This window comes from Bos indicus, chromosome 11 (assembly GCF_029378745.1).
Source record: "Bos indicus isolate NIAB-ARS_2022 breed Sahiwal x Tharparkar chromosome 11, NIAB-ARS_B.indTharparkar_mat_pri_1.0, whole genome shotgun sequence".
Lineage (NCBI taxonomy): Eukaryota > Metazoa > Chordata > Mammalia > Artiodactyla > Bovidae > Bos > Bos indicus.
Genome location: NC_091770.1, coordinates 99,930,903 through 99,957,209, shown reverse-complemented (window position 1 = coordinate 99,957,209; position 26,307 = coordinate 99,930,903). Strand labels below are relative to the sequence as shown.

The 26,307-nt window shown below is 51.1% G+C and overlaps 1 protein-coding gene and 1 pseudogene across 3 annotated transcripts in view; both read right to left on the bottom strand.

Moving 5' to 3' along the window:
* The window catches only part of USP20 (ubiquitin specific peptidase 20), a 44,378-nt gene extending 18,106 nt beyond the window's left edge, over positions 1-26,272 (bottom strand). The window contains exons 1-10 of one of the 3 annotated variants that reach the window (XM_019971006.2): positions 26,150-26,272; positions 16,305-16,419; positions 12,747-12,843; positions 7,683-7,736; positions 5,871-5,933; positions 5,462-5,593; positions 4,352-4,448; positions 4,012-4,081; positions 2,819-2,932; positions 1,689-1,767 (exon numbers count right to left, since the gene is read on the bottom strand). In XM_019971006.2, coding sequence (XP_019826565.1) covers positions 1,689-1,767; positions 2,819-2,932; positions 4,012-4,081; positions 4,352-4,448; positions 5,462-5,593; positions 5,871-5,933; positions 7,683-7,736; positions 12,747-12,827 — 690 coding nt within the window. In that variant the 5' untranslated portion in view covers positions 12,828-12,843; positions 16,305-16,419; positions 26,150-26,272. Of the gene's footprint in view, positions 1-1,688; positions 1,768-2,818; positions 2,933-4,011; positions 4,082-4,351; positions 4,449-5,461; positions 5,594-5,870; positions 5,934-7,682; positions 7,737-12,746; positions 12,844-16,304; positions 16,420-17,049; positions 17,323-26,027; positions 26,050-26,149 lie in introns of those variants that run through there. The other 2 variants (XM_019971007.2, XM_070799417.1) reach the window with 2 other exon arrangements.
* LOC139185866 (prefoldin subunit 2-like) lies at positions 12,850-16,294 on the bottom strand (annotated as a pseudogene).
* Positions 26,273-26,307: the final 35 nt, after the last annotated feature.

Genomic DNA, 26,307 nt, shown 5'->3' with positions numbered 1-26,307 from the left:
TCCTCCGTCCCTGGAATTCTCCAGGCAAGAGTACTGGAGTAGGTTTCCATTTCCTTCACCAATGCATGCATGCGTGCTAAGTCGCTTCAGTCGTGTCCAACTCTGGGCGACCCTATGGACAGCAGCCCACCAGACTCCTCTATCCACGGCATCCTCTACGCAAGAATACTGGAGAGGGTTGCCATTTCCTTCTCCACCCCTTCTACTGAGGAGGACGCAAAGGCTGGGTGGCCAGCCGACCCCTCCCAGGTCTCGTGCTCTGAAGTGGCAGAGTGGACAGGGTGACCCAGGTCTGCCCGTCTCCAGGCTCCTGCTTTCCAGCCCTGCTTCTGACTGAGCATGGGAGACAGCGGATGTAAGCGTTCAGCCATGAAAGTCTCCTTGTTCCCAAAAGGAGGGGAAGTGAGAGTAAGCACGGAGCTGAGTAGGACACAGGTGACACTGTGGGGGTGTATGCATGTGAGCACCCGGCTGAGTTTTGTGGGTAGCAACGCCAGCCGGCAGGCCAGGCCACCAACAATCTTAACCCATCTCTGGCGCTCTCTGCTCCTCTGGCCCTTTGCCAGCCCTGGTGCCCACGCCTTCCAATGACTTGTGGGAGGAGGGACAGGCGTCCCACAGGCCTGGGCACGACTCAGTGGCCAGGACAGGAAGTGGGCAGAACACAGCTGCCACTGCAGGCTGGCTGGGCCTCTGATCCTGGCAGTGCTGCCGTGACCCTGACTACTCTGTGATGAGGTCGCAAGCCCAGGGGGAGCCAGGGCAGCAAGGCCTCTGGCACAGCTTTGCCCACTGGCTCAGGCAGGCACGGTGCACACAGGAGGTGCTTCAGAAGGTCAGAAGATGATGGTGCAGGCCGCGGGCAGCTGGGGGCCCCTGGTGCCTGTGTGGGACCACTGGGTTCAAAGTCCAGTCCTGTCCCTCACAGTCCCCGACCTGGATGTCAGAAGCAGCCCCTAGGGCCCAAGTCCCACCCACACAAGGTGGCGACTCTGCAGTGGCCAGAGCCAGCTGCACACCCAAAGCCTCAGGTCGCCGACATGGAGAGAGGGGCCTTGATTTCTCAGTTCTAGCTGAGGGAGGGGGCCGGCTCTGGGTGGATTTCATCAGCAGAATGTCAAACAGGTTCAGCCCCGGCTGCAAGCCCAGCAGTGAAACCCCCATCTGGGGTAGGACCTGAACGGTCAGCTTGGGGCAGTGTGCAGCATGTGGCTGCATTCTGCTTCACCGTGGGTCCATGATTTTATGCTGTAGAAAGATACCACTGATTCCAGAGGGGTTCTCTAGATTTACAAAAACTTACCATCAAAATGTCTAGTTTACTAAGAGTGAAATTCTGCCCGTGGTTCGGGCAAGGAGAAAGCACAGGCCTATGTGAGTGGTCAGAGATGCATGCGCCTAGAATCAAGGCTGCCTGAGGTCAACTCTCCCCTCTGCCTTGTACCAGCTGTGTAACTGATACGTGGTCACTGGACAAGGACTTGCCTGCTGAACCTCAGTCTCCCAACCTGTCAAGTGGGGAGAACACCAGCAGGTTCTGGGAGGCTCTGAGGTCCTTGCACCCATGAAGGGCTCGGGCAGCAAGTCTGGTCTAGGAGTCCCGTCTGGCAAAGCAGACCTCTGGTTTTTTCCACACTGGTCTTGGTTTATAGCCCTGGGTGTCCCCCGGGGCAGCTCAGATGGCCTACCTGCTGGGCATAGCCTCGGAACATTGGGTTGACCAACTTGATCCCATGGGACAGGCTGGTGGGAACCACGTAGCTGGGGCTGTAGGAAGACCAAATCCGTTAGTACAGGCGGTGGTCTGCTCTGAGCTACTCAAGCCTGCGAGGGCAGCTGGGCAACCATGATGGCCAGATCAGGCTCTGTGTGGCGTTTACCGCGATGTCGGGCGGTGCTGGCCCGGCCAGGGACCCAGCAGGTCTGCACATCTCTAAGGTCAGGAAAGGAAAACATCAAGTCATGGCTCAGCCAGGCCTAGTCAGCTCTTGACTAGGATGGCATCACGTCCTGCCAGCCCGTGACATGCCTCCTTTAAAATGGTTCTCATTCTGAAATATTTACTGTTGCTTTCTAATTTCAAAAGTCATACATGTTCATTATTCAACAGTAGAAAATTTCGGAAAAAAAAATACAAAATTTCAGGAAAGCACAGCAAAGAATCATCAACACTAGCAGCATCCTGCAGAGATAATGACCATGAAGATTTCCAGACGTTTCCTGGACAATGCAGACACAAAATTACACGCAGGTAAACACTTGAATGTGGCTTAAAGTTGGAGCTGTATTGCATCATGCTGTTTAATAATCTGCTTTTAATTTAATATATTTCGATGCACTCACTTTATTCCCAATGTTAACGTTTTCCTGGATCTACCCCAAGCATCTGGTCTTTAAATTCCTTTTACACTGAGCTAAAGCCCCTGGTCAGTGTCAGCCACCACTTCTGAAACCTTGTTTGATGTGCACAGATGTGGCTGAGACCTAGGAGTGGTCACCGTGTGTCTCCAGACCGCAGCACACACGCTCTGAAGTGCTGCCAGCTGCAGTCAACGCCAGGTTCAAGTTCTTGCTGCGCCTTTCACAAGATGTGTTATCTTGGGCTAGACGCTTGAATCTCCCTGAACCTCAGTTTCCCCAGTTTGCGAGCCAGAGTTGGCTGTGACCTGTACCTGGAAGGGCCCCCGTAAGCATGACACAGGGGAAAGTGTGGCCCGTGGTGGCGAGAGGTTGAGGGCACCGGAAGTGCTCCATCAAGGGGCCCGACAGAAAGCCTGTCCCCATGCCCCTGCCAGAGGTCGGGGACTCGGTCACTCACCGTTTCCTGTGCCAGACCTCAGAGACCAGCTTCTGATAACTTTTGCACAGGGCTGGCTTCTTGTCTGTGCGGACCAGGCCTCCACACTCCAAGAAGAACTGGGTGAGCGGGGGGCTGGGGGAGGGGGCAGGGAGCCAGGTCAGCAAAGAAGAGAAGGGTACACGGCATCATTTACAAGAGCTGGCTGGAGGAGAAAACCTGTCCTGTGTGGGGATATACCAGGGCCCCCCAGAGCCATAAATACCTGTAGGTGACTTGACAGACCCCACCTGTTATGGGGCTGAATTGTATCCCCCTGCAAATTCATACACTGAAGTCCTAACCCCCCCACCGTAGAATGTGAATGCACTGGAGATAAGGTCTTTCTTTAAAGACTGTTGTGTAAAAATTCGAGGAAGCATCACCCCTCCTTTCATCGGCCCCTGCTTAGAAACCTTCCTGAGCCTGAAGGCCTCTCCCTCGCTTCTTTTTTCTTTGTTTTTGTTACCTCGTTACATAAGAAATAGTCATTTATTGTAGAAAAATTAGGAAATACAGATAAGCAAACAATAGTAACTGACCTTAATCCTACCATGAGTGGGGATAGCTACTCTGAAGATATCCTCCTAGAATTTTCTATGCATGCAGAGCCCCCATCCTTGCCCTCCTTCTCTCTCTCTCTCACACACACACACACACACACACACACACAGAACCCTTAGTAGGTGTGAGACCCTGAGTGCCAGGCAGAGGAGATGGCCCAGCCTCAGGGAGTAGAGGGTGTCTTAGATGGAAAAAAATATTTTCACCCCCAAAATGGGACTGCACCATAAAAAGGATCACAACCTTTTCCTACTTATCATATTCTGAACTCCTCCCCGTTTCAGTAAATATTGTCCTGCACCATTTTTCCCTGAACTCACCGTAAAGCTGGTCTGTACTAAATTTGTGATTTTTATGGGCCTTTAACATGTTTCCAATAAATGGCAGGGTGAGGAACAGCACAGACAGCTTTTTCAACCTCTCTGGGTACTGGTACCTCCTTTAGGAGAAATTCCCATTGGAGGGATTGCTGGGTCAAAGGGCAGGTGTGGTTTGGGGCGTTTTGATGTGTACCCACATCCAGGCTTCTATGAGCAACACACACGCCCCAACTTGGGGGCGGCAGCTGCTATTCCCAGGGCCCCCCAAATCCCAGATGAGGCGAAACCTACCAGTTGGACAGAGCCTGCAAGGCCGCATTCATGTAGCAGGAGTTGCCGAGGTTCTTCATGCCCGTGAGGCCTGGGGACCAGCACACACAGAGGGAGGGGACCATGAGCACTCGGAGAGGAGCCGTGGCTCCCGAGCCCCGAGGACCTGCCCGGGAAACCTGCCGAGTCAGCAAGGGCAGCGACCCGGGTTGAAAGAAGCCGGCCTGCCCAGGGGCACAGGGCTGAGGCGTGGCTGAGGGCTGCCGGGCCCCAGGGCTGCACTCCAGGGAAGCCCTCATGTCACAGAGACCGCCCTACGCCGCCCCACCTGTCCAGGCGGCACAGCTCGCGGGCCTGTTACCTCGTGGCTTCAGGTCGTCGTCCTCCGACTCGGACTCTCCTTCGTCCGCCACAGCGATGGGGACGGCTTTCAGAGGGTGGGAGGGCGGCGGAGAGTCCTGCGTCCAAGAACCAGGGTGAGAAGTCAGGAAGACTAGTAGGTGAGGGGGGAGAGGGGCTGGGCACGGGCCCTGCGCTGGGGTGTCGGGGGAGAAGCCCAGACCCCTAGCCACTCAGTCAGCCCACCTGAGCAGGGGACATGGTGGTGAAGAGAGGGCATGAGTTTGAGCAACTCCGGGAGATGGTCATGGACCGACCGGGAGGCCTGGCGTGCTGCAGTCGCCAAGAGTCAGACACGACTGAGCGACTGAACTGAACTGGTGGCTTTGCCCTAAGAACTCTCTGGCTTGTGCTTTACTTACAGTAATGAGTAATAATGTTTTATTTATAACAAATTTGAGAAAAAAATAGAAACAAAGAAAAAACAACAGGCAGCCCAACTTTTCTGAGACAAACACTGTTGATTATTATATCTCTGTTGCATTTAAACTGTTAATACACACACACACATCCAAAACAGGACTTGTATATACTTTTTTATAGACTTTTTTGTAAAAAAAAAACAAAAACAAAAACAAAACAACTCATATATATTGATCATTTAAGTCCACAAACATAGTCCATACACATTTATTGAGCACCTATTATGTGACCATCATTGTCAACATGGAGGAAAGACAGCACTGTACCCAGACACGTCAGGCCTCTCCGGAGGCTCAGATGCTGATTTAATGAGCCCTCCCTGAGGGTCAGCTCCACGCTGGGCTCTCCCACCTGCCTCCTCCAAGGGCCTGAATGGCTCCTGGCCTGGTGCACTGCCTGGGGGGAGGGTGTCCGGGTGTTTCCCGTGCCGGCCTTGGCCCAGGGCACCCCCAAGGCCTACCCGCCCCCAGTCACCTCTGCATCCTGAGCCCTCACACCACCCTGGACAGGGCTGGGGCTCAGCGGGCATTAGCTGACTTGAGCTCCTCAGAGCCACCTGGAAACTCAGAGTGGGAACAGACACCATCGGGGACCCACTGCCCTGCCCTCGCCCTTGTTTCACCGCCGGCTGGCCCCTGCGCCCCCTCACCTGCTCTGAGAACTTGGGCGCGGGGCCAGGCGGGTGGGCCGCCAGGCGCGGCTCCAGGAACACTTCCTTCTCACACGCGTAGCACCACACCCGGAACGTGGTCAGGTTCACCGTCAGGTTGTGCTTTTTCGCCTAGAGGGCAGGGTGCAGAGGAAGGAGAACACACTGGCCTACCGGGTGCCGCGGGCCTGCCTCAGCTACACGGGCTCGGGAAAATCTCAGATTTTCAGGAATCTCAGATTCTGCTCCCCCCACCTCAGCCAGGCTTGCCAAGGGCTGCGGCTGCCTTCTCTCTTCCTTCTTTGCCGTGACTGTTCCCATTTTACACACACAACCGCCAAGGCCCAGAGAGGCGGGTGGAGCCAGGGGGCGGCTGGAGCTGGGGTCTGACCTCAGGGCCCACGCTCACCTGTGCGTGCAGGGTGCTGTGGTCAGCGAAGGATTCTCCGCAGCCAACGTAGGAGCAGGAGACCTGGGGAGAGATGGAAGGGGAGCGGGCGGGGGGCCGAGAGGACAGACAGGGCCACGCCGTGAGGGGGTATCCCCGCTGCCACCCCGGGACCCCAGGGACCAAGGCCCGGCTGCCGGTTTGCACACCCAAGGTGTGCACTGGGCACGGCTGGCCGCCACACAGCTGCCCCGCCTCTGAGCGAGACGGGCGGTAGGCCCTGGGCTGAGGCCTGGCTGCTGGGCGCCCTGACCTGCTCCTCCCTCCACTCACCCCTTTTCCACCAAAACCCCACTTCCTGATGGGCCAGTTGGCAGGGCCACACTTTTGGTGGGGGCGGGGGGAGCCTGGGCCTCATGGCCATTTTCTGACGGGGACGCTGAACGGGCAGAGGCAGCCGGGGGCCCTGTGCTGACCCCGTGCCCCGTGGTGACCTGCCTTTGGCCTTGCACTCTCCTCCCCCAGATCCGCCCAGCTCCCACGGCCCAGCATGTGGTCTCCACCCAGCCCTGGCTGTCAGACGGCTTCACTGCAGGAGAGCGCTGGTGCACCCTGAGCAGTGGTCAGCCATGCACCAGCTGGAGAGGGGCGGCGTCACTTTCTGCGTCGGGTTCCGTCTCGGTCTCTAGGGGGGCGTCTGTGGGCTCCCAGGAGGCAGGGCCATGACCCCCACTTCCTGCCATCCCCGGGGCCCCAGACCATGTCCTGCAGCGTAGTTTACTCTGAGCGACAGGCCCCAAAGGACGAGGCCAGAGCCCTACGGAGGCTCCTGTGCCTTCTGCTAAGAGACTTGAACTGTGATCTTTGTGCACATTTGCTGCCTTTTTTTGTCTCTCCTTGTATTTGTTTTCAAAGAAATTTTTAGTAAGATTATATAGTGTGATATATACTTGTGGCAAAGTTGGAAAACACTACAAAGTTATAAAGAAAAATTAATTATCTGTAATTCTGCCCCCCTCAGAGAAAATCGTCACTTGTTCACACATTTACTGTTACTCTTTTGCGTGAGCATAATAATCACAACCAGATTTTACTGGACACTGTCTAAGGGCCACGAACCATGTTAAGGCCATCACAGGCACCATCTTGCCAAATTCTACCCTAAGGGGGGTGGTCCACAAGGCGGGGGCAGTCGTCAGTATTGTGGCCTCTGCTTTATAGATGGCAAAACGAAGACCCAAACTGGCCCAGGGGTGTGTGTGTGTATGTGTGTGTGGCTGGGTGGGTGAATGCTCAGTCACTCAGTCACGTCTGACTCTTTGCAACCCCATGGACTGTAGCCGACCAGGCTCCTCTGTCCATGGGATTCTCCAGGTAAGAATACTGGAGTGGGTAGCCATTTCCTCCTCCAGGGGATCTTCCCAACCCAGGGATCAAACTCTTGTCTCCAGCGTCTCCTGCACTGCAGGTGGATTCTGTACCACTGAGTCACCTGGGAAGCCCCAGCCCAGGAACTGACTGCCACTAACAAGTGCCAGGGTTCACAGCCAAGATGCTACATCGTCTCATATGCACGTGCTGAATAGAAATTTCCCCTTCATGTCAATGGGCTCATTCAGTCCAGAGCTTTTCCCTCTTCATCTTTAATGGTTGGAAGGGCAGGCAGCCCAGGGGCTCACACACTCTGGGGCCCTCTTGGCTTGGGCACCACACCCGAGACATCCATGCCCTGTGTCCCTGCCCAAGGTTTCAGGCCACGCCCACAGAGGACAGGTATTCCCAGCCCAGAGTCTGGACCCAGCTCCAGGGCCCCAACAGCTGCAGGAAACTTACCTGGAGACAGGCCCACAGGTTGGGTCCAGAAACCCCGCATGACTGACAGGTGCTCTGTGTGAGGCGGGGAAAGAGACCAAGAGGAGGGTGTGAGTGGCCACAGGACATGAGCCATCAGACTCAGCCCAGAGGCTTTGCCTCACAGAGATTCCAGCCCACGGGGCCACTTTAAGCTTTACTGTTCGAATTTTGTTTTTTCATGTGCCTGAAAAAACATTTTCAATACAATCACTTAAAGCTTATCAGGGAATGTTTAACAGGAGGATTCCTACGTGCTGTTTCTCATAAATCCTCTGTTGCTTATCAGCTTCTGCCAGAAGCGAGTAGAACTGCACGCAGCTCTCAGGACTGAGGTCATACGATGAGACAGGCTTGAATCTCCTTCAGTAAACATTCTCCTTAAGACAAAACTGCCCAGTCTCGATCCTCTTTCTTGGATATGGATTGTCTCCTGACCTTGTGACCATTATTATCCCTTGTTCCCTTGGTAACGGTTGTTGTACTTTTGGTTTTCTGATCTTTATCATTGTTGAAAGAAATTTCTTGTACCATAGCCTATATATACTCACAGAAAGACCATTAAAGCACTCTGCTCCATCAGAGCTTGGGTCCCCGTGTCTTTCTTTCTTTCTTTCTCTCTCTCTCTCTCTCCGGCTAATTTGATGGAGCGCAGAAACCCGTCGCGCTTACTCTCCTGCCCGGGTTTCCAAGACTCCCTAGAGAAGGCGCCCTGTGCCTTCAGCCTCTTGAGAGGGTGCCCTGTGCCTTCATGAGCAATACAAGCCCTGTGTCAAGAGCTTTATTGGTTCTCTGCGTAAACCAGGGAATATCAGCCTCTTTCTCTCTTGCACGTTCTTATCATCAACTCCGGACTGCCAGTTCCTTTATGACACTCATTTATTTAAGCCTTTCTGCCCGGCTAGACTATGGGCTCCATGAAGGAGGGATGGTCTGTTTTGCCTACCCCTGCGACTTCACAGAGTATGGTACAAATCAGATCAGTATATTTGTTGACCACAGAAACACCCAGGTATCTGTTGATCAGGATGACAGAGCCTGCTTCTGGTCCACTGATATCTCTCTTCCCTGCTTTAATAAAAGAATCTACGTATTTTGGCTGAGCACATGGTCAGTGAGCTAAAGACTATGTGTCCTAGCCCCCACTGTGATCATGGGACTCGGTTCTAGTCGATAGCGTAACAGTAAAAGTGACATGTGCCACTTCTGAGTTTTGCACAACCCTTGGTCTCTCTCCTGTTTCCATTGGCTGGAATGCAGATGTGATGGCAGGAACTCAAGTAACCACTTTGGACCTGGAGGTGAAAGGCATGTGTTGAGAATGACAGATCCACTCTATCAGAGCTACCTACATCTGGACTGCTCAATGAGAAAAGCAAACTCCTATCTCATTTAACTCACTATATTTCAAGGTCTTTTCATTATAATTTAAACTGTCCTAAGTAATTTTCTCTGTGCCTCTCTAGAACAGCAGTTTCCAGCTGAGCTTTCACAATACCCAGTGTGTCTCTGCCAGTTGTGAGATGAATTCTAAGCACTGGTCTCTGCAGCAGTTACAGAGCTGATCCCTGGTGAGGGATCATAATGAGCCAGGTATCCAGCTAAGTTCTTTGGACCTTGCTCATGTAATCCTTATCACAGTCTCTGCAATAGGTCCCAAGACCCCCTTCTTACAGATGAGAAATGGAGGTTTGGAGAGGTCATGACCCTACTGTCAGAAGCACTATCAGCTGAGGAGTCAGGGTCATCAGACTTACGGGAAAGGTCTAGTCTCCTCCCAAGGGTGGCCACATCGACCCTTAGGCCTCCATGGGAACTTCTTTCCACTAAGCCCAGATTCTGGCTGTGTTTGTAAAAATCCTGAACATGGCTCTCTCAGCAAGGTTGAGAAGGCGCAGCTCATCCCATCAGTGGGGCTGAGGTTTGCAGTCTGTGTCTTAGGTTCTCTTGCCAAGGATGCTAACGGGGCAGGAGACCAGTCTGCTCGATAGACTCAAAGTTGCTACTCCTGACCTTTCCAAATTTGTCATCTCTTTTGTGACTTTCTGATTTCACAGTTCACTCCCATCTTCCCAAATTTGTTTTTTCATTTCAGTCATATGAATGATAAAAGTATTATGTGCTTATTTCAACAACTTAAATGACGCGTATGCTGTATATAATATGTAGCATATTACATACAACACATATACACTGTATATAATATGTAGTATATTATATATAATACATGCTATATGTGTGTCATATATTATATATAATACATATATGCTGTATGTAATGTGTCCTATATTGCATATAATACATATATGCTGTATATAATGTGTCATATATTATATATAATACATATATGCTGTATATAATGGTAGTATATTATATATAAAACATATATGCTGTATATGTGTCATATATTGTATATATGTATGCTGTACATAATGTATCATATATTACATATATGCTGTACATAATATGTAGTGTATTATATATAATATATACATGCTGTAATAACTTGAAGTATTTCCCTCCATACCTTTGGCTAGTAAAAATGAGATCACACTGTACACACTTCTCAGTAACAGGCTTCTGTCACCTACTTAGGGTCACCCTTGTGTGTCTGTACACAGAGATCCCCATCTCATTCTTTGCGATAAGTACACGGGGGCCCACACTGCGGGTACAGACGCCACAACTGTTTCACTCATTCCCTTCCTGGTAGATATGCGTTTGACCACCAGTGTTTTCCTTTTACAAAGAATGCTCAGTAAACACTGCTGTATTTGTGTCTTGTAACTGGTACACACACTGCTCCTAGACACATTCCGAGCACGGGAACTGAACCCCTGCAGTCACGGTAACTTGACTGCAAACGTTGGGTCCACGCCCCTCCTCCCTATCCCTGAGTGACAGCAGTTTGTGCCGTGCGCATCTGAAATGGTGCCATGTTGGTTTCCTGGCCAAATCCTTGACCACCAGGGAAATCAAGCACCTTTTTTCAAGAGTTTCTCAGCCACTTGCATTGCCTCCATTGTGAGCTACCCGGCTCAATCCTTGCACCTTCTGGGTATTTTAAAACCACGTTGGTTTCATTTTGTAGATTTCCAAAAGGCTGCCATGTCCCAGCCCGATCTTCCCAGGTTCTGCCTCCCTCTTCCCACCTTGTTCGTCTCCTCCCTGTTCTCAGATTTCCCAAGAAACTCTCAGTTTGTTTCACTTATTCCTTTGTGCAGACGCAGGAAGAGACCAGTGTTAGATGGGGCAAATGCACCACAGCCTTGCTCTGCTCTTCCTCCTGACCACACTGAAACCATCCTCTACAGGGTTAGCAGAAACTGGTGATGAACAGAAATGGAACTTGTCTTACACAACAGCAACTAAGGGAACAGCTGGGTAAAAAACCTCTAGTCTATACATCACAAGACTCCTTAATCACCCCTACAGATAACAGCTCTGATGTATACATTGCTATAGTAATAGGGGTCTAAGCTGTTTTTTCAGAAACTTGGAGTCTTGTCCAGTTCGAGCCGGCTAAGACTGTTTGGGACCACTGACCCTAAAACTGGGTGTGTGTAAGTGTCTGATAAATGACATTTTGATGTCAAAGGGCCCAAGACTTCAGCCTCAGATCATGCTAGGCACCTCCATTTTTGAACATGCATCCTAGGAAGAAACACATAACTCAGACACACTTGTGCAGAACACTGATGACCTCATCTCTCCCCATGCCTAAGACCATCCTGCTTCTTCATCCCATAAATATTCCAAGACCCTCGCCTTCTGGGAGGCTGATCTGAGGCTTGTTCTCCTGTTTCCTCACTTGTGAATCAACCCTTTCTTTGCTGCAAACTTCGGTGTCTCAGCGTTTGGCTTGCTATGAATCAGCAGATGAACCTGGTTCAGTAGCAGCAAACAAGACGACTTCAAAAGAAGCCACAGGAACTTTGAAGAATCACACCTGAGACTGAGCCAGCTCAGGCCAGAAGCCACCCAGCACCTGCTGGTGCAGGGAGGCTGAATAACCAGCATTAGGTGCCTGGAAAGAAGACACAGGAATCTGTCTAGGAGTCTGACCCAACCCCACCCCTGGGAATGGCCCCTCCACATGGCCCTGCCCCTGAACACGAGGACACTGTACAGACAGAATGCTGCAAAGCGCCCAGATGTCCACCCACAGAGGATCGGCTGCGGAGTCTACACAGTGAACTATGATGCAGCTTTAAGACAGACCACGAGACCCATGTGCTGAGACCACAGAGCTCCAAGATACTCTGCCAGGCGAACAGAGCACGTTACCAAAACAGCTACAGTACACTGCTTTCTATGTAATAGAGGGGAAATGAAAAATAAGTATTCCCATAAGCAAACTCTGAAAAGATACAAAAGAAACCAACGTTCGTGGCTGTCTGGAGGGTGGGATGGAGAGGGTGAGCACAGGACGGGTGGGAGGGGGACTCCCTGACATTTTTCTTCTTACATCATTTCAGTTTGAACCATGTGAAAGCGTTACCTACTTAAATTGTTTTTAATCTAACAAACAGACAAATAGCACATCCTCCCTACTCAGTGTGGCCCACCTTTGGGAGTCCCCTGGGGGTCCCACGGTCAGGACTCCAAGCTTCCACTGCAGGGGGCACGGGTTGGATCCCTGGTCAGGGAACGAAGACCCTGCAAGCCACAGTATAGACAAAAAAAAAAAAAAAAAACAGAGGCCCACCTCTTCTCTTTGAACCTCCCTGAGCCCTCCTCAGGTCAAGTGTGCAAAAAGCCCGTGGACTCTCGGAGCCTGACTCTCCGCCTTGCACCTGCTCCAGCCACTAATGGGCATCAGCGCTCCCAAATGGATGGTCTACGTGGTAATTAATGGCTGTTAGGACGCAGCCCCGGAAGGCCTCCTGAACAGACGCCAGCTTTTCCATTTACATAAAAGGCCAAGCTGAGACTGCTGGGAGCCAGTGCTTCCGCGGCTTCAGAAATGTCTGTATCCCAGGAATGTGGTGGAGGCGGGGGATGACCTGGGTGTGGGCCTCGGTCCCGGAAAGTCTGACCCTTTACCTTGGATTTGAGCAGCAAGTCCTCTTTGGTCACCTCCCCTATCGAGTCAAGATGAGGACAAAGGTCCCTGGAGTCCCCCATGCTGGCCCGGGCTCACCTATAAGGAAACACAAGGGATCCTGGGTTAATGGCAGCCCCTGCCGGCTGGAGGCAGGAGAGGCTGAGGGGTTAAGTGCATACTTGGGTCTCGAGCCCCAGATCTGTCACGTACTTGCTGGTGACCCAGAGAAGCTACTTAACTGCTCTGAGCCTCACCCTCTTCGCCTGACGATTGGAGAAGGAGATAACACCTTCCGGAAGGGTTGCTCAGAAGATTCACTAAGGAAATATCAGCGAAATGCCTGGCCCAGGGACAGCAAGTGCAGGGAGATGATTAGAATTCAAGCGCTGGGTGTGATGATGAGAACTGTTGATAGGGAAGACACAAGGGTGCTTCCTGCATTTGGGGAGCTGCCTGTTAGGGAATCTAAAACTGCAGTCCTGTTGAGAGACACCAGCTCCCTGACCTGGAGACCACTCTACACTAGGGGGCAGCAGCGGGCAGGGTAGAGAGGCCAGGGCTGAAAACCAAGGAGAAAGGCAAAACCAGAAGGGGACTGCGCTCTTCTCTGAGCAAGCAAGCTCCCTCTTCTCAAGAGCTTCAGAGAGGCCAGGTGACCCAAAGGCCACTTATCTCACTTCCTGTGAGAAACCCCACTTACAGAAGAATCTTTAAACTCCAAGATACTAGAGGAGGAAGTCAGAGCAGCAGCTCCTCCAGATAATGTTATTTGAGAATGAGAAAGTCGCAGAGAAGGGCGGGCAAACCAAGCTAGGAAGGGGTCTGAAGATGTTCGCTGAAGCACCAGCGGTGGTGTAACTGGGTGACAGATTTCATAAGAGCTGTGTGGTTGTTGCTTTTGTTTTTTGTTTTTTTTTTTACAATTATAAAAACAAAACTCAGACGATATACTTTTTAAAGTACAAGGTATAGGAGCAAAATAGAGGGCTTCCCTGGAGGCTCAGACGGTAAAGCGTCTGCCTGCAATGCAGAAGACCTGAGTTCGATCCCTGGGTCAGGAAGATCCCCTGGAGAAGGAAATGGCAACCCACTCCAGTACTCTTGCCTGGAAAATCCCCTGGACAGAGGAGCCTGGGAGGCTACAGTCCACTGGGTCACAAAGAGTCAGACACGACTGGGCAACTTCACTTCAGTTTCTGGTGACTCAGTGGTAAAGAATCTGCCTGCCAATGCAGGAGATACGAGTTTCATCTCTGGGTCAGGAAGATCCCCTGGAGGAGGAAATGGCAACCCACTCCAGTATTCTTGCCTGGGAAATCCCATGAACAGACGAGCCTGGGAGGGTTAGAGTCCATGGGGTCACGAAAGAGTCGGACATGACTTAGCAACTAAACGACAGTAACAATAAAGTAAAATAAACTGCTGATGATATTGTGGCAAACTTCCATCCTGACGCTCTTCTGTGCATAATTCTCTCTTTTTTTTCCCTGACCAAAACATTTAATTAACAAAAAAATATTACAATGGCAGAGAAAATAATAATAACAATAAAGAGAAATTCGAAGTGGGAATCAGGGTAGAAAACAATGCAAAGACTTTGGTTCCTAGGAGACCAACACGCCGGCTGAGCTGGCCTTAGCCCCAGCGCCTTCTGAGTTTTCCTTGGCTGCTGGCTTCTTGCCTTCCCCCAGGAGACAAAGGTTGTGCTTTTCCCAGAATTCATTTAGTTCTTTTCCCTTTGCCTGAAGCTGTTGTGTCAGCGTCTCTGTGATCTTCTGTATCTGCTCCTTGTAGTTCCCCAAGGCAGGCGGCGCCTCTTGGATGGTCCGCTCCCCCAGCACCCCTCCAAGCATGAGGCAGGACTTGCGGGTTTCATCTGCCTCCTTCAGAGTGTCAGTCACTGCGCTGTGCTCATCCAACTCCATCGCCAGCTCCTTCAGAGTATCAGTCACTGCGCTGTGCTCATCCAACTCCATCGCTACCTCCTTCAGAGTATCAGTCACTGCACTGTGCTCATCCAACTCCATCGCCAGCTCAGCGGCCTTGGACGCCAGGCCCCGCTGATCCTGCCCAAGACGGTTGAAGCCAGCGATTACCCGCTCTGTGGACACCCCTGCCCCGTGCCGCTCCCACTGCTCTCGCCGGCGAGACCGCCATTCTCCGCCATCTTCACTGCCTGCTAACTAATTCTTCTCTTTTTTAAACCAGAAGGGGAAAAAAGCTATTTCAGTTTGAAAAGCAGATGCTTCCTTGGAGGGAACTCCTTGGTGTGCCGGCAGCTCTGTATTTGACTGTGGTGATGGTGACATGGACCTGTATGCATTTGTACGTATTAGTTGCTCAGTTGTGTCCGACTCTTTGCAACCCCACGGAATACAGCCCTCCAGGCTCCTCTGTCCATGGGATTCTCCAGGCAAGAATATGGAGTGGGTTGCCATTCCCCTCTCCAGGGGATCTTTCCGACCCATGGATCAAACCCAAGTCTCCTGCATTGCAGGCAGATGCCTTTGCCGTCTGAGCCACCAGCGAAAACTGCCTGGAACTGAACACACACACGTGCACGCACACACACACACACACGAGTGCGAGTAAAACTGGTGAAGTCTGAATGAGCTCCCTGGTGTACCGGTCTCTCTGCTGGTCGTGACGCTGTACTACGGATACACCAGAGATGCGGTACCACTGGGGACCGTGGGGAAGGGAACCTCCCAGCACAGTTTTTGGCAACTTACTCTGAGTCTATAATTATCTTGAAAGAAAGAAAACGTTTAAAAATAAATAAGTAAATGCTGCCGCCACCCAATATTTTAGCAGAAATTGTACCCAGGAACCTGGCTTTTGACTCTAGCTCCAAACTGTTACCGAGAAAAAGGGCCCAATCAAAGATGCAGGAGAAGCCAACGGTGCTTTAATCAAAGGCAGAGGTTGTGCAACCACCAGAGGGAGGTGGACCCCCCAAGCGCCCTCCTGCAAGCCCCACCCCACCCCAAAAGATCTGCCCACGGTGAAGTGGCCCAGACTCCACGCCAGACAGGAGTGACTGGTGCTGACGAGGGGCCAAACTTAGTGTTTTCCACGCATTCTTCCCCTGAAAGCTTCCCCGGCCACCTCAGAGGCGGGGCTTTCCCCGTTTTATAGATGACTAAACAGGACACCTCTAGTCCCAGGTCTTGCAGACGGGAGCTCCAGGACTGGGGCCAAAACCCAAGTGGGTCAGACTCTTGGCCCGCTCTTTGGAACGTACAGAAAATGCAAACATAGGCAGAAGGAGACAGAAGTGTGTAACCCACCCCCAAGCACTCATCACCTGGCTTCACAATTAATCCATGGCCAACCTTGCTGAATCTCAACCTGCCACTTCCTCCTTTGTGCAGCAAATCCCAGATATCACATCATTTCATCCGCATACGTCTTTCTATGAGACTCAAAAAAGAAAAAAAAAAAAAAAAAACCCACACAACCAAGATTCTATCATTTCACCTAAAAAGAAAAATCTATACTTCCTTCTTGGTCCGTGTGTAAGGGCGACACCTGAGTGGGAGAGGCTGAAGGCCTACCTCTGTGCAAAGCGACAGCCCCCGGAGGCAGTCACCCTCCGCATTCTTCGGTCCCGGCCAACGGTGGTGAGTTGCTGCGCTGGGCTGGGGTGAGCACAGGCTTCTGCTGAGGAACCTGGGAAGACAAACCAGCACACTTCATGTCGTTCTGTTAACCTTAAAAATCACTCTCAAGGCTTCCCTGGGGGTCCAGTAGTTAGGAGTCGGCCTTGTGATGCAAGGGACACCAGGTTGACCTCTGGTCTGGGAAGATCCCCACGTGCCTTGGAACAACTAAGTCCTTGAGCCACAACTGCTGAGCCTGTGCTGAAGAGCCCAGGAGCGGCACCTACTGAAGCCCGAGCACCTACAGCCTGTACTCTGCAGCAAGGGAAGCCCACACACTGCAACGGAGGGTGGCCCCCACCGGCTGCAACTGGAGAAGGCGTGCTCGCAGCAGCGAAGACCCAGCACGGCCAACATCAAAATAAAATACATACATAAACCTTGAAAAAGAAACATTCTCAACACCAAGCAGAAGCTATAAACAGCCCACAATTCCTCCTGAGGGAGGGGGGGCAGGGAGTGAATTTTTGGACATTTGGGGCATCCACAGGCTAGACATACTCTCCAGTATGTCTCCAGGGACAATGAAAACACACCACTGCTGGGACGGCTGAAGAAGGCTTGGGTGGAGCTGGCAAACAGGGTCAGCCCTCCCCCCGGGGGGGTGTCAGACCCCTCACTAGTCACTGCTGGGCATTACCTTTGTGATCCCCGAGAGATGGTTTGGCAGCGGAGGGCCACGGGGGGCCGCTCCGACAACTGCTCCCTGCTGGACCAGAGGATCCACCCTTTCCACGAGTGCCTCAGATCGTGGAAGCACTCAGATCATCCTTTTGATCTGAGACCCTCAGATCAGCCTTCCAGCCTCCCAAGAACTTCCCGCTGCTCAGGACCCCTGACCCCCGGGTCGGGAGCAAGCCTAGGCTACTGACACAACAGGGTGCGTCTGCGCGTCAACACTAGCCCCCCGTGGTGGGCCACGTCTTCTAGGCGCGGGCAGTTCAAAGAGGGAGAGGCGGTTAGAAGCTACCATTTAAAACGGTCACGTGACAATGACGGGGCTCAAGGTTCTGAATTCCAAGCCTCCTCACTTGAAGTCAGACTTGTAGTTTTTTCGTTTCCACTGAGGTCAAGTGTGCTGGGTGGCTGCCAGCTTCACACTATTTTAAGCTGCAGTATGTGGGCTTTTTAGTGTCTTTGGTATGCGCTCCATCTCTTGGGCTAGATGGTGAAGCCAGGTCATGAGCGGGAGACTCCATGCCAGGAACACTGCCCCGGACAAGGACGACGGTCGACAGGCCCACTCCTGAGTCACAGGTGCCATCCTACGACTCAGGTTCTTGCAACTTCAGATAGAAGAAGCAGAAGAAAAAAAAAAAAGCCCTGTGGCAAACAAACCTGTGTACTGTCGCTGCCCCTGCTTCATGGATGAAGAAACAGAACTGGAGTTTAAGGAGCCAGGAACCTGGCCAAGATCAATTCTGGGCTAGTAAACAGTGGGCGGGGACCTGACTGGTCTATCCAGCGCACAGCCTTGCTCTAAGTCAGGGGTCAGCACACTTTTTCTACAAAGGCCCAGGTAGGAAATATTTTAGGCTTTGCGGGCCACGCTGATCTTTATCACGTACATTAATTTTATTAAAACCAAACCAAACAGCCTTTTTCTATTTACAGGCTAGGCAGGAGATGAAACGTTTTAATCCAGCACGGAAATTAACGAGGCAGAAACAAAGGAGTGAAGAGGAGACCCTTTTCTGGATGAGTCATGGGGTGAAGAGCTGCGCTCTCAAGCCAGCCAGGTAGCAGCCTGGGGCACTTCCTGGGTTGGGGCTTCCGGGACCTCTCAGGGGCTGATGCCCTTCTCTGAAATGGTCCCCAAGTGTCTTGTTCACTCTCTGTGGGCCTGGAGATCTCCAGGGAAGGAGGTTCTGCTCCCCAAGGTGCTCTCAGGGGTCTGGGGAGAAACAAGCACAGACCTAAGAGGGGAACCTCATGTACCAAGGATGCCAGACACAGGTTCCTCTTATTTTCAAAACTTTAAAGATGATACTTAAAAGTAACCTACTAGGGTCTGTATTACAAAAGCAACACAAATTCATCATAGAGTTTGTAGAAGGGACTCTCCTGATGATCCAGTGGTTAAGAATCCGTTTGCCAAGGCAGGGGACACAGGCTGGATCCCTGGCCTGGGAAGATTCCACGTGCCGAGGGCAACTAAGCCTTTGTGTCCCAACTACTGAGCCTGCGTGCTGCAACTACACCCATGCTCTTCGAGAAGAGAAGCCACTGCAGTGAGAAGCCTGTACCACAACTAGAGAGGGAGCCAAATAAAGCAACGAAGACCCAGTACAGTAAGAAAATAAAGTAAAACATTGTAGAAAATGCAGATGAACAAAAAAGAAGGAAACAAAAATCGCTTGGGACTTCCCTAGTGGTCTAGTGGTTGAGACTCCATGCTGTGGAGGCAGAAGGTTCAATTCCTGGTCAGGGAACTAGACCCCACATGCTGCAGCCAAATAAATAAATATTAAAGAACATAAGCCAAAACATAACAGATTTAATTTGTATACAGCTTTTGGAGGTTCACATTCTGTTTCCCATGTCACTAAATTTCTTTTCAACAACTTCATTGCTGGGCTTCCCTTGTGGCTCAGCTGGTAAAGAATCCGCCTGCAATGCAGGAGACCTGAGGTGGGAAGATCCCCTGGAGGAGGGAACGGCTACCCACTCCAGTATTCTGGCCTGGAGAATTCCATGGGCTGTGTGGTCCATGGGGTTGCAAAGAGCCAGGCAGGACTGAGTGTGCTTATATGCTTCCCACATCACTTAATTTTTTTTAACAGCTTCATTTCTAGTGGCTGGATAATATCACACCACATATAATCTAAGCTCTACAATACCTTACTCAATCATTCTCCTACTGGTAGACACAGGATATCTGTGTGAGTGTGTGTGTGTATGGCAGTGAGGATTATTTTAGAATATAAGTCTTTGACTACATCTTTGATCAAAAGAAAAATTACTGGGTCAAAATATTTGTTTTGAAAGAACTAGATATATACCGACAAGTTTTCCTCCAGAAACATTATATAAATTTATTGGCCTCCCAACAGTGTCTGAGCAACACAGAAAGTTTAAGGCTTACTAATATTTTTTTAAAGTTAATGTTTAAAAATCAGTTTATAGAAACAGACTCACAGATATGGAAAACAAACTATGGTTACCAAAGGGGAAGGGGGAAGGAATAAATTAGGAGGTTGGGATAAGTATATACACACACTACTATATATAAAGAGATAACCAACAAGGGCCTACTCTATAACGCAAGGAATTATACTCAATAGTTTGCAATAATCTATAGGGGAAAAGAATCTGAATAAAACATAAATTCACGTATGTATATATAACTGAAGCACTGCGCTGTACACCTGAAACTAACATGACACTGTAAATCAACTAGACTTCAATTTAAGAAAGCCAGTTTATATATGGGGAAATGTCGAGTGGTAGTATCAAAAACTAGATGCTTAGTATTCTATGCAGGACCTGAAACATCTGAGGTGCACAAGTCTGCAAGGATCACACTCTGATGACCCCGGCCGTCTAAAAGCTGTCATTTTGCTTTATCTTGGTCCCCAGTCAACGCTGACCAGGCACCTTCCTGGGTGATGGGAAACAAGCCAGGCATGGGCGCTGCCCTCATGGGACACAGAGTTCCCTGTTTCAACACCAGGGTGCCTGTGTGCAGCCATGAAGGATATTATAATCGCTAACGGGAGCCACTTTCCGTTCTTACTGCAGTCAGCTGCTCCGCAGGCGTCACCCCTGGAGTTGACTACGATCACGGAGGGCAATAATGGGGACAGCCAGACCTGCGTTCAGCTCCTCGATCTTGTCACTCACAAGCTGGTGTCTTTAGCTAAAATCACCAATCCTCAGTTTCCTCATCCAGGAAAATGGGGACAAAGACAGCAGGTGGCTGGTAGGGTGACTGAGAAGATGAGGTGGGACGACACATAGCAAGGATTTAGCGTAACAACTTCTGATCATAGGGACTTGCTCAGAGTTTGTATTTATCTGAACAGCAAGCACCTCCCTACTAGTCCAGTGGCTAAGACTCCAAGCTTCCAACGCCGGGGCCCCAGGTTCATCCTTGGTCAGGGAACTAGATCCCACATGCTGCAACAAAAGATCCTGTGTGTGGCAACTAAGACCCAGCACAGCCAAATAAATAATTTTTTTTAAATAAATTTTTTAAAAAAGAGGAAGAATGTTCAAAAAATGCTCGGTACTATAAAGTTTGTTGTGGCGCTCAGTCACTTAGTCGTGTCCGACTCTTTGTGACCCCATGGACTGTAGCCCGCCAGGCTCCTCTGTCCATGGAATTCTCCAGGCAATACTGGAGTGGGTTGCCATTTCCTCCTCCAGGGGATCTTCCCAATCCAGGGATCGAACCCTGGTCTCCTGCAATGGCAGGTAGATTCTTTACCACTGTGCTGCCTGGGAAGCCTGTAAAGTATGTCACTGGCTGTGTTTTTGGTTTTGTTTTAAACTATGTATTTATTTATTTTATATAAAAGGTAATTAAGTCATATTAATGTAGGCAGAAACCAACACAACATTGTAAAGCAATTATCCTCCAATTAAAAATAAGCAAACTATCCCCCCAAAAGTAAAGTAGTTCAGTTCAGTGAGGTCTTTAGGGTGGACCTTAATCCAATGTGACTGGTGTCCTTATAAGAGGAGGAGATTTGGATCCACCAAGAGGCACCAAAAGAAAGGACCACGTGAGGACATAGCAAGAAAGTCACCACCGGTATGTCAAGGGGAAGTCTTAGAAGAAATCAAACCTGCTGACCTCTTGCTTGGACCCCCAGCCTACAGAACCGTGAGAAAATAAATTTCTGTTGTGTAAGTCATCCAGCCTGTGGTACTCTGTTATGGCAGCCCGGGGAAACTGACACAGTGTTAGATCAACATTAAAGCTTCTGGAGATGGGGACTTCCCTGGTGGTCCAGTGGTTGAGAATCCGCCTTCCAATGCAGGGGATGTGGGTTTGATCCCTGGTCAGGGAACTTGGATCCCCATGCCTCTGAGCAACTAACCCGAGCTCTGCAACTAAGCCCTGATGTAGTTAAAAAAAAAAAAAGCTTCTCAAGATGAAAACCATTTTCTGGTTATGTATCCTTGTTCTTAGATGATTCCTCCTAAATATTGAAGGGCAAAGGGTCATGATATCTGCAACTTACTCTTAAATGGATTGGCAAGAATAATTCTGATGATGATGAATATATAAATACATAGAGAGTAAATGGGGCAAAAATGTTAACAGTTGGTGGATATAGGTAAAGGGTAAATGGCATTTCATTTTATGACTCTTTTTACTTGTCTGGGTTTGACTTTTTTCAAAATAGAAACTTTTGTTTTGTTTGTTTCAAATTCTTTATTACACATCATGGTTGCACAATTTGAGGCTGGTTAAATACCACTGGCTTTCAATTTTTCTTTGAATATTTTCCAGATCACTACATGCAAGTGACCATGAAAATATTTGGCATTTTAAAAATTTGAAACACTGAACAGGCGCTTACATGATCAAAATAGAAACTTTTTAAAGATTCCTTTTATCTCACTTAAGATGGGAGCAGAGAAGGGTCTTTTGGAAAAGGTAACCTTAACTCACGTCAACGAATGTGAGCTTGAGCAAGCTCTGGGTGTTGGTGATGGACAGGGAAGCCTGGCGTGCTGCAGTCCATGGGGTCGCAAAGAGTTGGACACACCTGAGCGACTGAACAACAGCTCAACAACAGGAGCTCCAGGACCGAGTGCCTACTCTGAGCCAGGCGTGATGGGCAGCGCTTCACTACATACTCTCGGGTGAGGACAGCTGTTTCTTATTTTATGGAGGAAGAACGGAGGCTCTGAGATGGGAAGCCACTTGCCCAAGACCACAGAGCAAGGCAGTGGGACAGCGGGAAGTGAGCCAGGTGGGGTGAGCCTTCCCATCCTTCCCTCTGTGCAAAATAAATGGAAAGGACACAGAAGGTGTTTAATAAAGACTGAAAAGGAAAGACACCTCCACTGTGGGGAGGCCTGGATTTGGGCATGGGCCCTCTTGAGAGCAGCAGCTCCGTGGTGCTGTTAAGAGTCACCGCCCCATAGCTGGTATTCGAGATGCCAGCCAAGGGGCTGCGCCTCCGCTACAGACACCCAGGGCACCTCTCCCTCCTGACCCACCAGACCCACCTCCTCTCGGCGACGAGAAAGCAGGAGGAGAGGAGGCAGGCTGGCAGATCTGGCAGAGAGCCTGCCCACTGCAGGCCCCGGATGAGATGGCTAAGAGGCTTCTTGTCCTGAACAAGGGCGGGTGAGTCCCCCCTCCCCGGGGCCTTCATGGAGTGATGGGGAAAGCCACCCCCACTTCAGCCCCGCACAGGGGCACAGGCAGTGAGGCAGCACATCTGGGCACCACCACTGAGACCAGGCCTCAGGGGCCCATTACTCATCAACTTCCTGGAGGCTCTGGCTACATCCTTCTGCCAGCTGCAAGCCCAGCTCCTCAGGATTTAAAGGTGATGCTGCCAACTCCGGCACCAACACAAGGACACCCCCTGCCCTGATCCTCACCACACTGGCCACCCCACACACCTGTGCCCACACCTTTCCATGCTCCCCTCTACCCCACAAAACATGTCCCCTTTACCTCCCGCTCCTGCCTGCTCCCCACTCTACTTCCAAGCCATCCCCTTGCCCCCAAATTCCTCTCTTTAACCAGACTTAATACGCCAAGTCCACTGTCCTTCCAACTCTCAAGGCAGGACCCTCAGCCCTTCTTTCTTGCCAAGTTCTGCTTGCCCCCATTCAGGATGGCCCTGTGAACTGGAAACGGATACTAACAGACCTCACGAAATCCTCACAATCACCCTGGAGGTCAGGCAACATTGAGAGCAAAATCCATCTCCGCCTCCATCACTAAAAGAGGGAAGGCTGAGGCTCAGAGAGGGGAAGCAACTGGCTGGGGGTCGCACAGCTACAGAACAGCTGAGCCAGGATTCAAACCCAGGACTGCCTAACCCAAAGTCAGTGCTCTGAACTGTCAGCTCTACCAGCTGCCAAACAGCTTGGAGTGGGGATGATGACCTTCAGGTCCTCAGACCCAAATGCCCAACCCCAAGGGTGGCTTCCCCTGGCCTTCCTCACAAGCAACTCTTCTGAGTCATTCTCCACACAGCACTTTTTTCTGCTCAATTTCAGTTCCTTAAGTTTAGGTTAACATCCTTGCACGGCCTGAAACCCGGTACTGCACTCTGTCCAAGGGGCCATAAGAGTCCGTTAATTAGGGTTATGGCTGCTCCATGCTGGCAGTCCCTGGGGGCTGACAGGCTAGAGGCAGTGACTGGCCCAGGTCACTGAGAAGCTGCAAACCCTGGAGTAAGTAAAAGCAGAAACTCAGACCAGGACCCCTAAAACCACGAAGCAGGAGAGGATTAGAGAGGTTTACGCTGAAGTCACACGACCAGCGGATGGCAGAGCAGGGGCTCTGGTGGGGAAAGGCTCCTGTCCAGGCTCACACAGCAAGCTGGCAGAACTGGTCCTTGAACCCAGGGCCTACAGTTCAGTCCACTGCTTTGTCATGTCACCGACCAAACCACAAACCAGAACACCAATTTAAATCTGCAAGTCAGTTCTCTCTCGATCCTGATTCCCTCCCTTTGCTCTACTTTTTTTTACCCATAGCATCACCTTCTAACACCTTTACATAGTTATCAGGTTATCTGAACATAAAGTCCATGAGTTCAGGGGGTCTTTAGTCTCTTTTGCTCCCTGACGTATTTCAAGCACCCAAAGCAGTGCCCTGTATACTGAAAGCTCAGTAAATATTTGCTGAATAAGTAAGTCTGTCCCACACTCAATGAATACTTACTATGGCCAGGCTGTGAGCTGCAATCATTTTGCTGGATTGCAAAATGATTTTCCTAAATCGACCCAGACATTAATGCTCACTGAGACAAGCCCACATTTCACCTGGTTCCAGGAGCTAGTAACCCAAACTCAAGCCAAACCTGGACACTTTCTTCAAGAACCAAACCTTCAAACCAAACGAAAAACATGGCATTTCTCTGAACTGAAGAGTACTCAGATTTCCCACAGGCTCCCTCCGAGAAGCAGTTTCAACCCACCCCCTAAAAGGCCCAGCCAAGTTCAGAGGATCTGCAGCCCCTCAGCCCAGCCACAGGCCACCAGACTCACCCCTGCCACTTCTGCAGCATCACTTCTGCTAAACTCAACTCAGTCAGACCGAGGTTATCAGTGGGCACGCTGGTCTTGCCCAGCAGGGACAGTACATCTGTACCAGATGGTCCTTCCTGGGATATCAGCAGAAATGTCCTTGGCCTTGCAGCCCTCTCCTTAGTGCTGTCCAGTACCCACTGGTGGGAGGGATCCTGGGAGGGCAACATTGGAGCCAACTCTGACAGCGTGAGAGCTGCAGGCATCCACTCCCTGGGTTCTTGTGGCAGTTCCCAAGGAGCGTCTCCTGCAGCCATCACAGACGAGGGGCCCAGTGACGCCCATGTGCATCTGGGTTTGGTTGAACCAGACTGCAGAGGGTTAGACCTGGACACTTTTAAACTATGGCTTTTCATCAAAACCACAAGGCTGTTCCAACAAGTCCCGAGTCTACTATCTGTCTCAGTACACGGAAGACGACGGCAACCTCAGAGGAGACTGTTCCAGAGAACAGTAAGGCATTCCAGAAATGCTGCCCGACTTCCGGATGGTCTTCACGAGGAGGGAACCTGCAGAAAACCAACTCTACTGTGCCAGGTACTGAGCGCAAGGTGCCGCGAGGGAGGCCTGTAACTGATTTCTACTCCCCCTTCCAGCTGTGTTCCCTGAGGTACACACTGCCTCTCTGAGCCCTGGTGTCTTCCTTGGCAAAATGAGAAACAATAATTGAATCTACTTCCTAGGACTGTTGGATGAGTTTAATGAAATAATGCTGAGTCCAGTGCCTGCCACGTTAAGCGCTTAATAAGAGGTAGTTCTTGCTAAGGAAAGGACAAACAGCATATTGAAAAAAGGAAAACTAATAAGGGCTTGCTAGATGTCCCACAAGCCATTATTTATGCCTTTAGTTATATCCTAAGCGTCGGTTGATTCCTGTTTTTCAAATAAACTTAATCCTCAGAGCATCCTCGGGTAGAAGGGGCGGAGGCCAGAGCGACAGTCCTCGTGACAAAGAACGAAAACAAGGCCCCCGAAGGTCCCGGGAAGCGGCCAGCAAGCACCCTCTGCCCTCAAACCCTCCCGAGTGGGTTCAAAACACCAGACACGACTCCCCTCCGGGAGAAGTGGCTGGAAGCGATCGTTAGCTGGGGAGTCGGGGCTGGGGCTTTAATTCATCACGGCTAAGAAGTGGTTATCTTTTGTCCCTACAGGAAAAAAAAAGTGCACGTCAGGGCCCAGACCGGAGGAAAGAAGTCAGCGGTCCGAGACGCCACAAGCGTGCTTTCAACGCTGGGGCAGGCCCAGGCAGAAATGAAAGAGACGGCGCCCCCTATTCCGGAGCCTAGGGGCCCGAAGTGGGGCGCCCGGGGCCCGAATAGATACCCTGGGCGCCGGCCGGAGGAGGGGTCAGGGCAGTGGCGGCCGAGGGGGGTCCCGGGCTCCGCTCACCTGGCCACGGCGTTATGCGCACCAGGCAGGGCCAGGTTCCCGCCGGCCCGGAGCCGGACTGGGTCGCCCCTGCTCGGAGAGACCCGGCCCCCTGAAACAGCCGGCGGCGGCCCGGAACTCACCTGCAGTCGCAACCGAGCCGCCACCGCCGCCTGTCAGTCAAGCGCGCCCTCCGAGCCGCGGGCGCAGGGTCTTGAGGCCCGGCCAGCCGCGCCCCGCCTCCTCCCCCCTGGGCTGCCCAATCGGGAGAGGCCGACGCCACGGACGGGGGCGTGGTCAG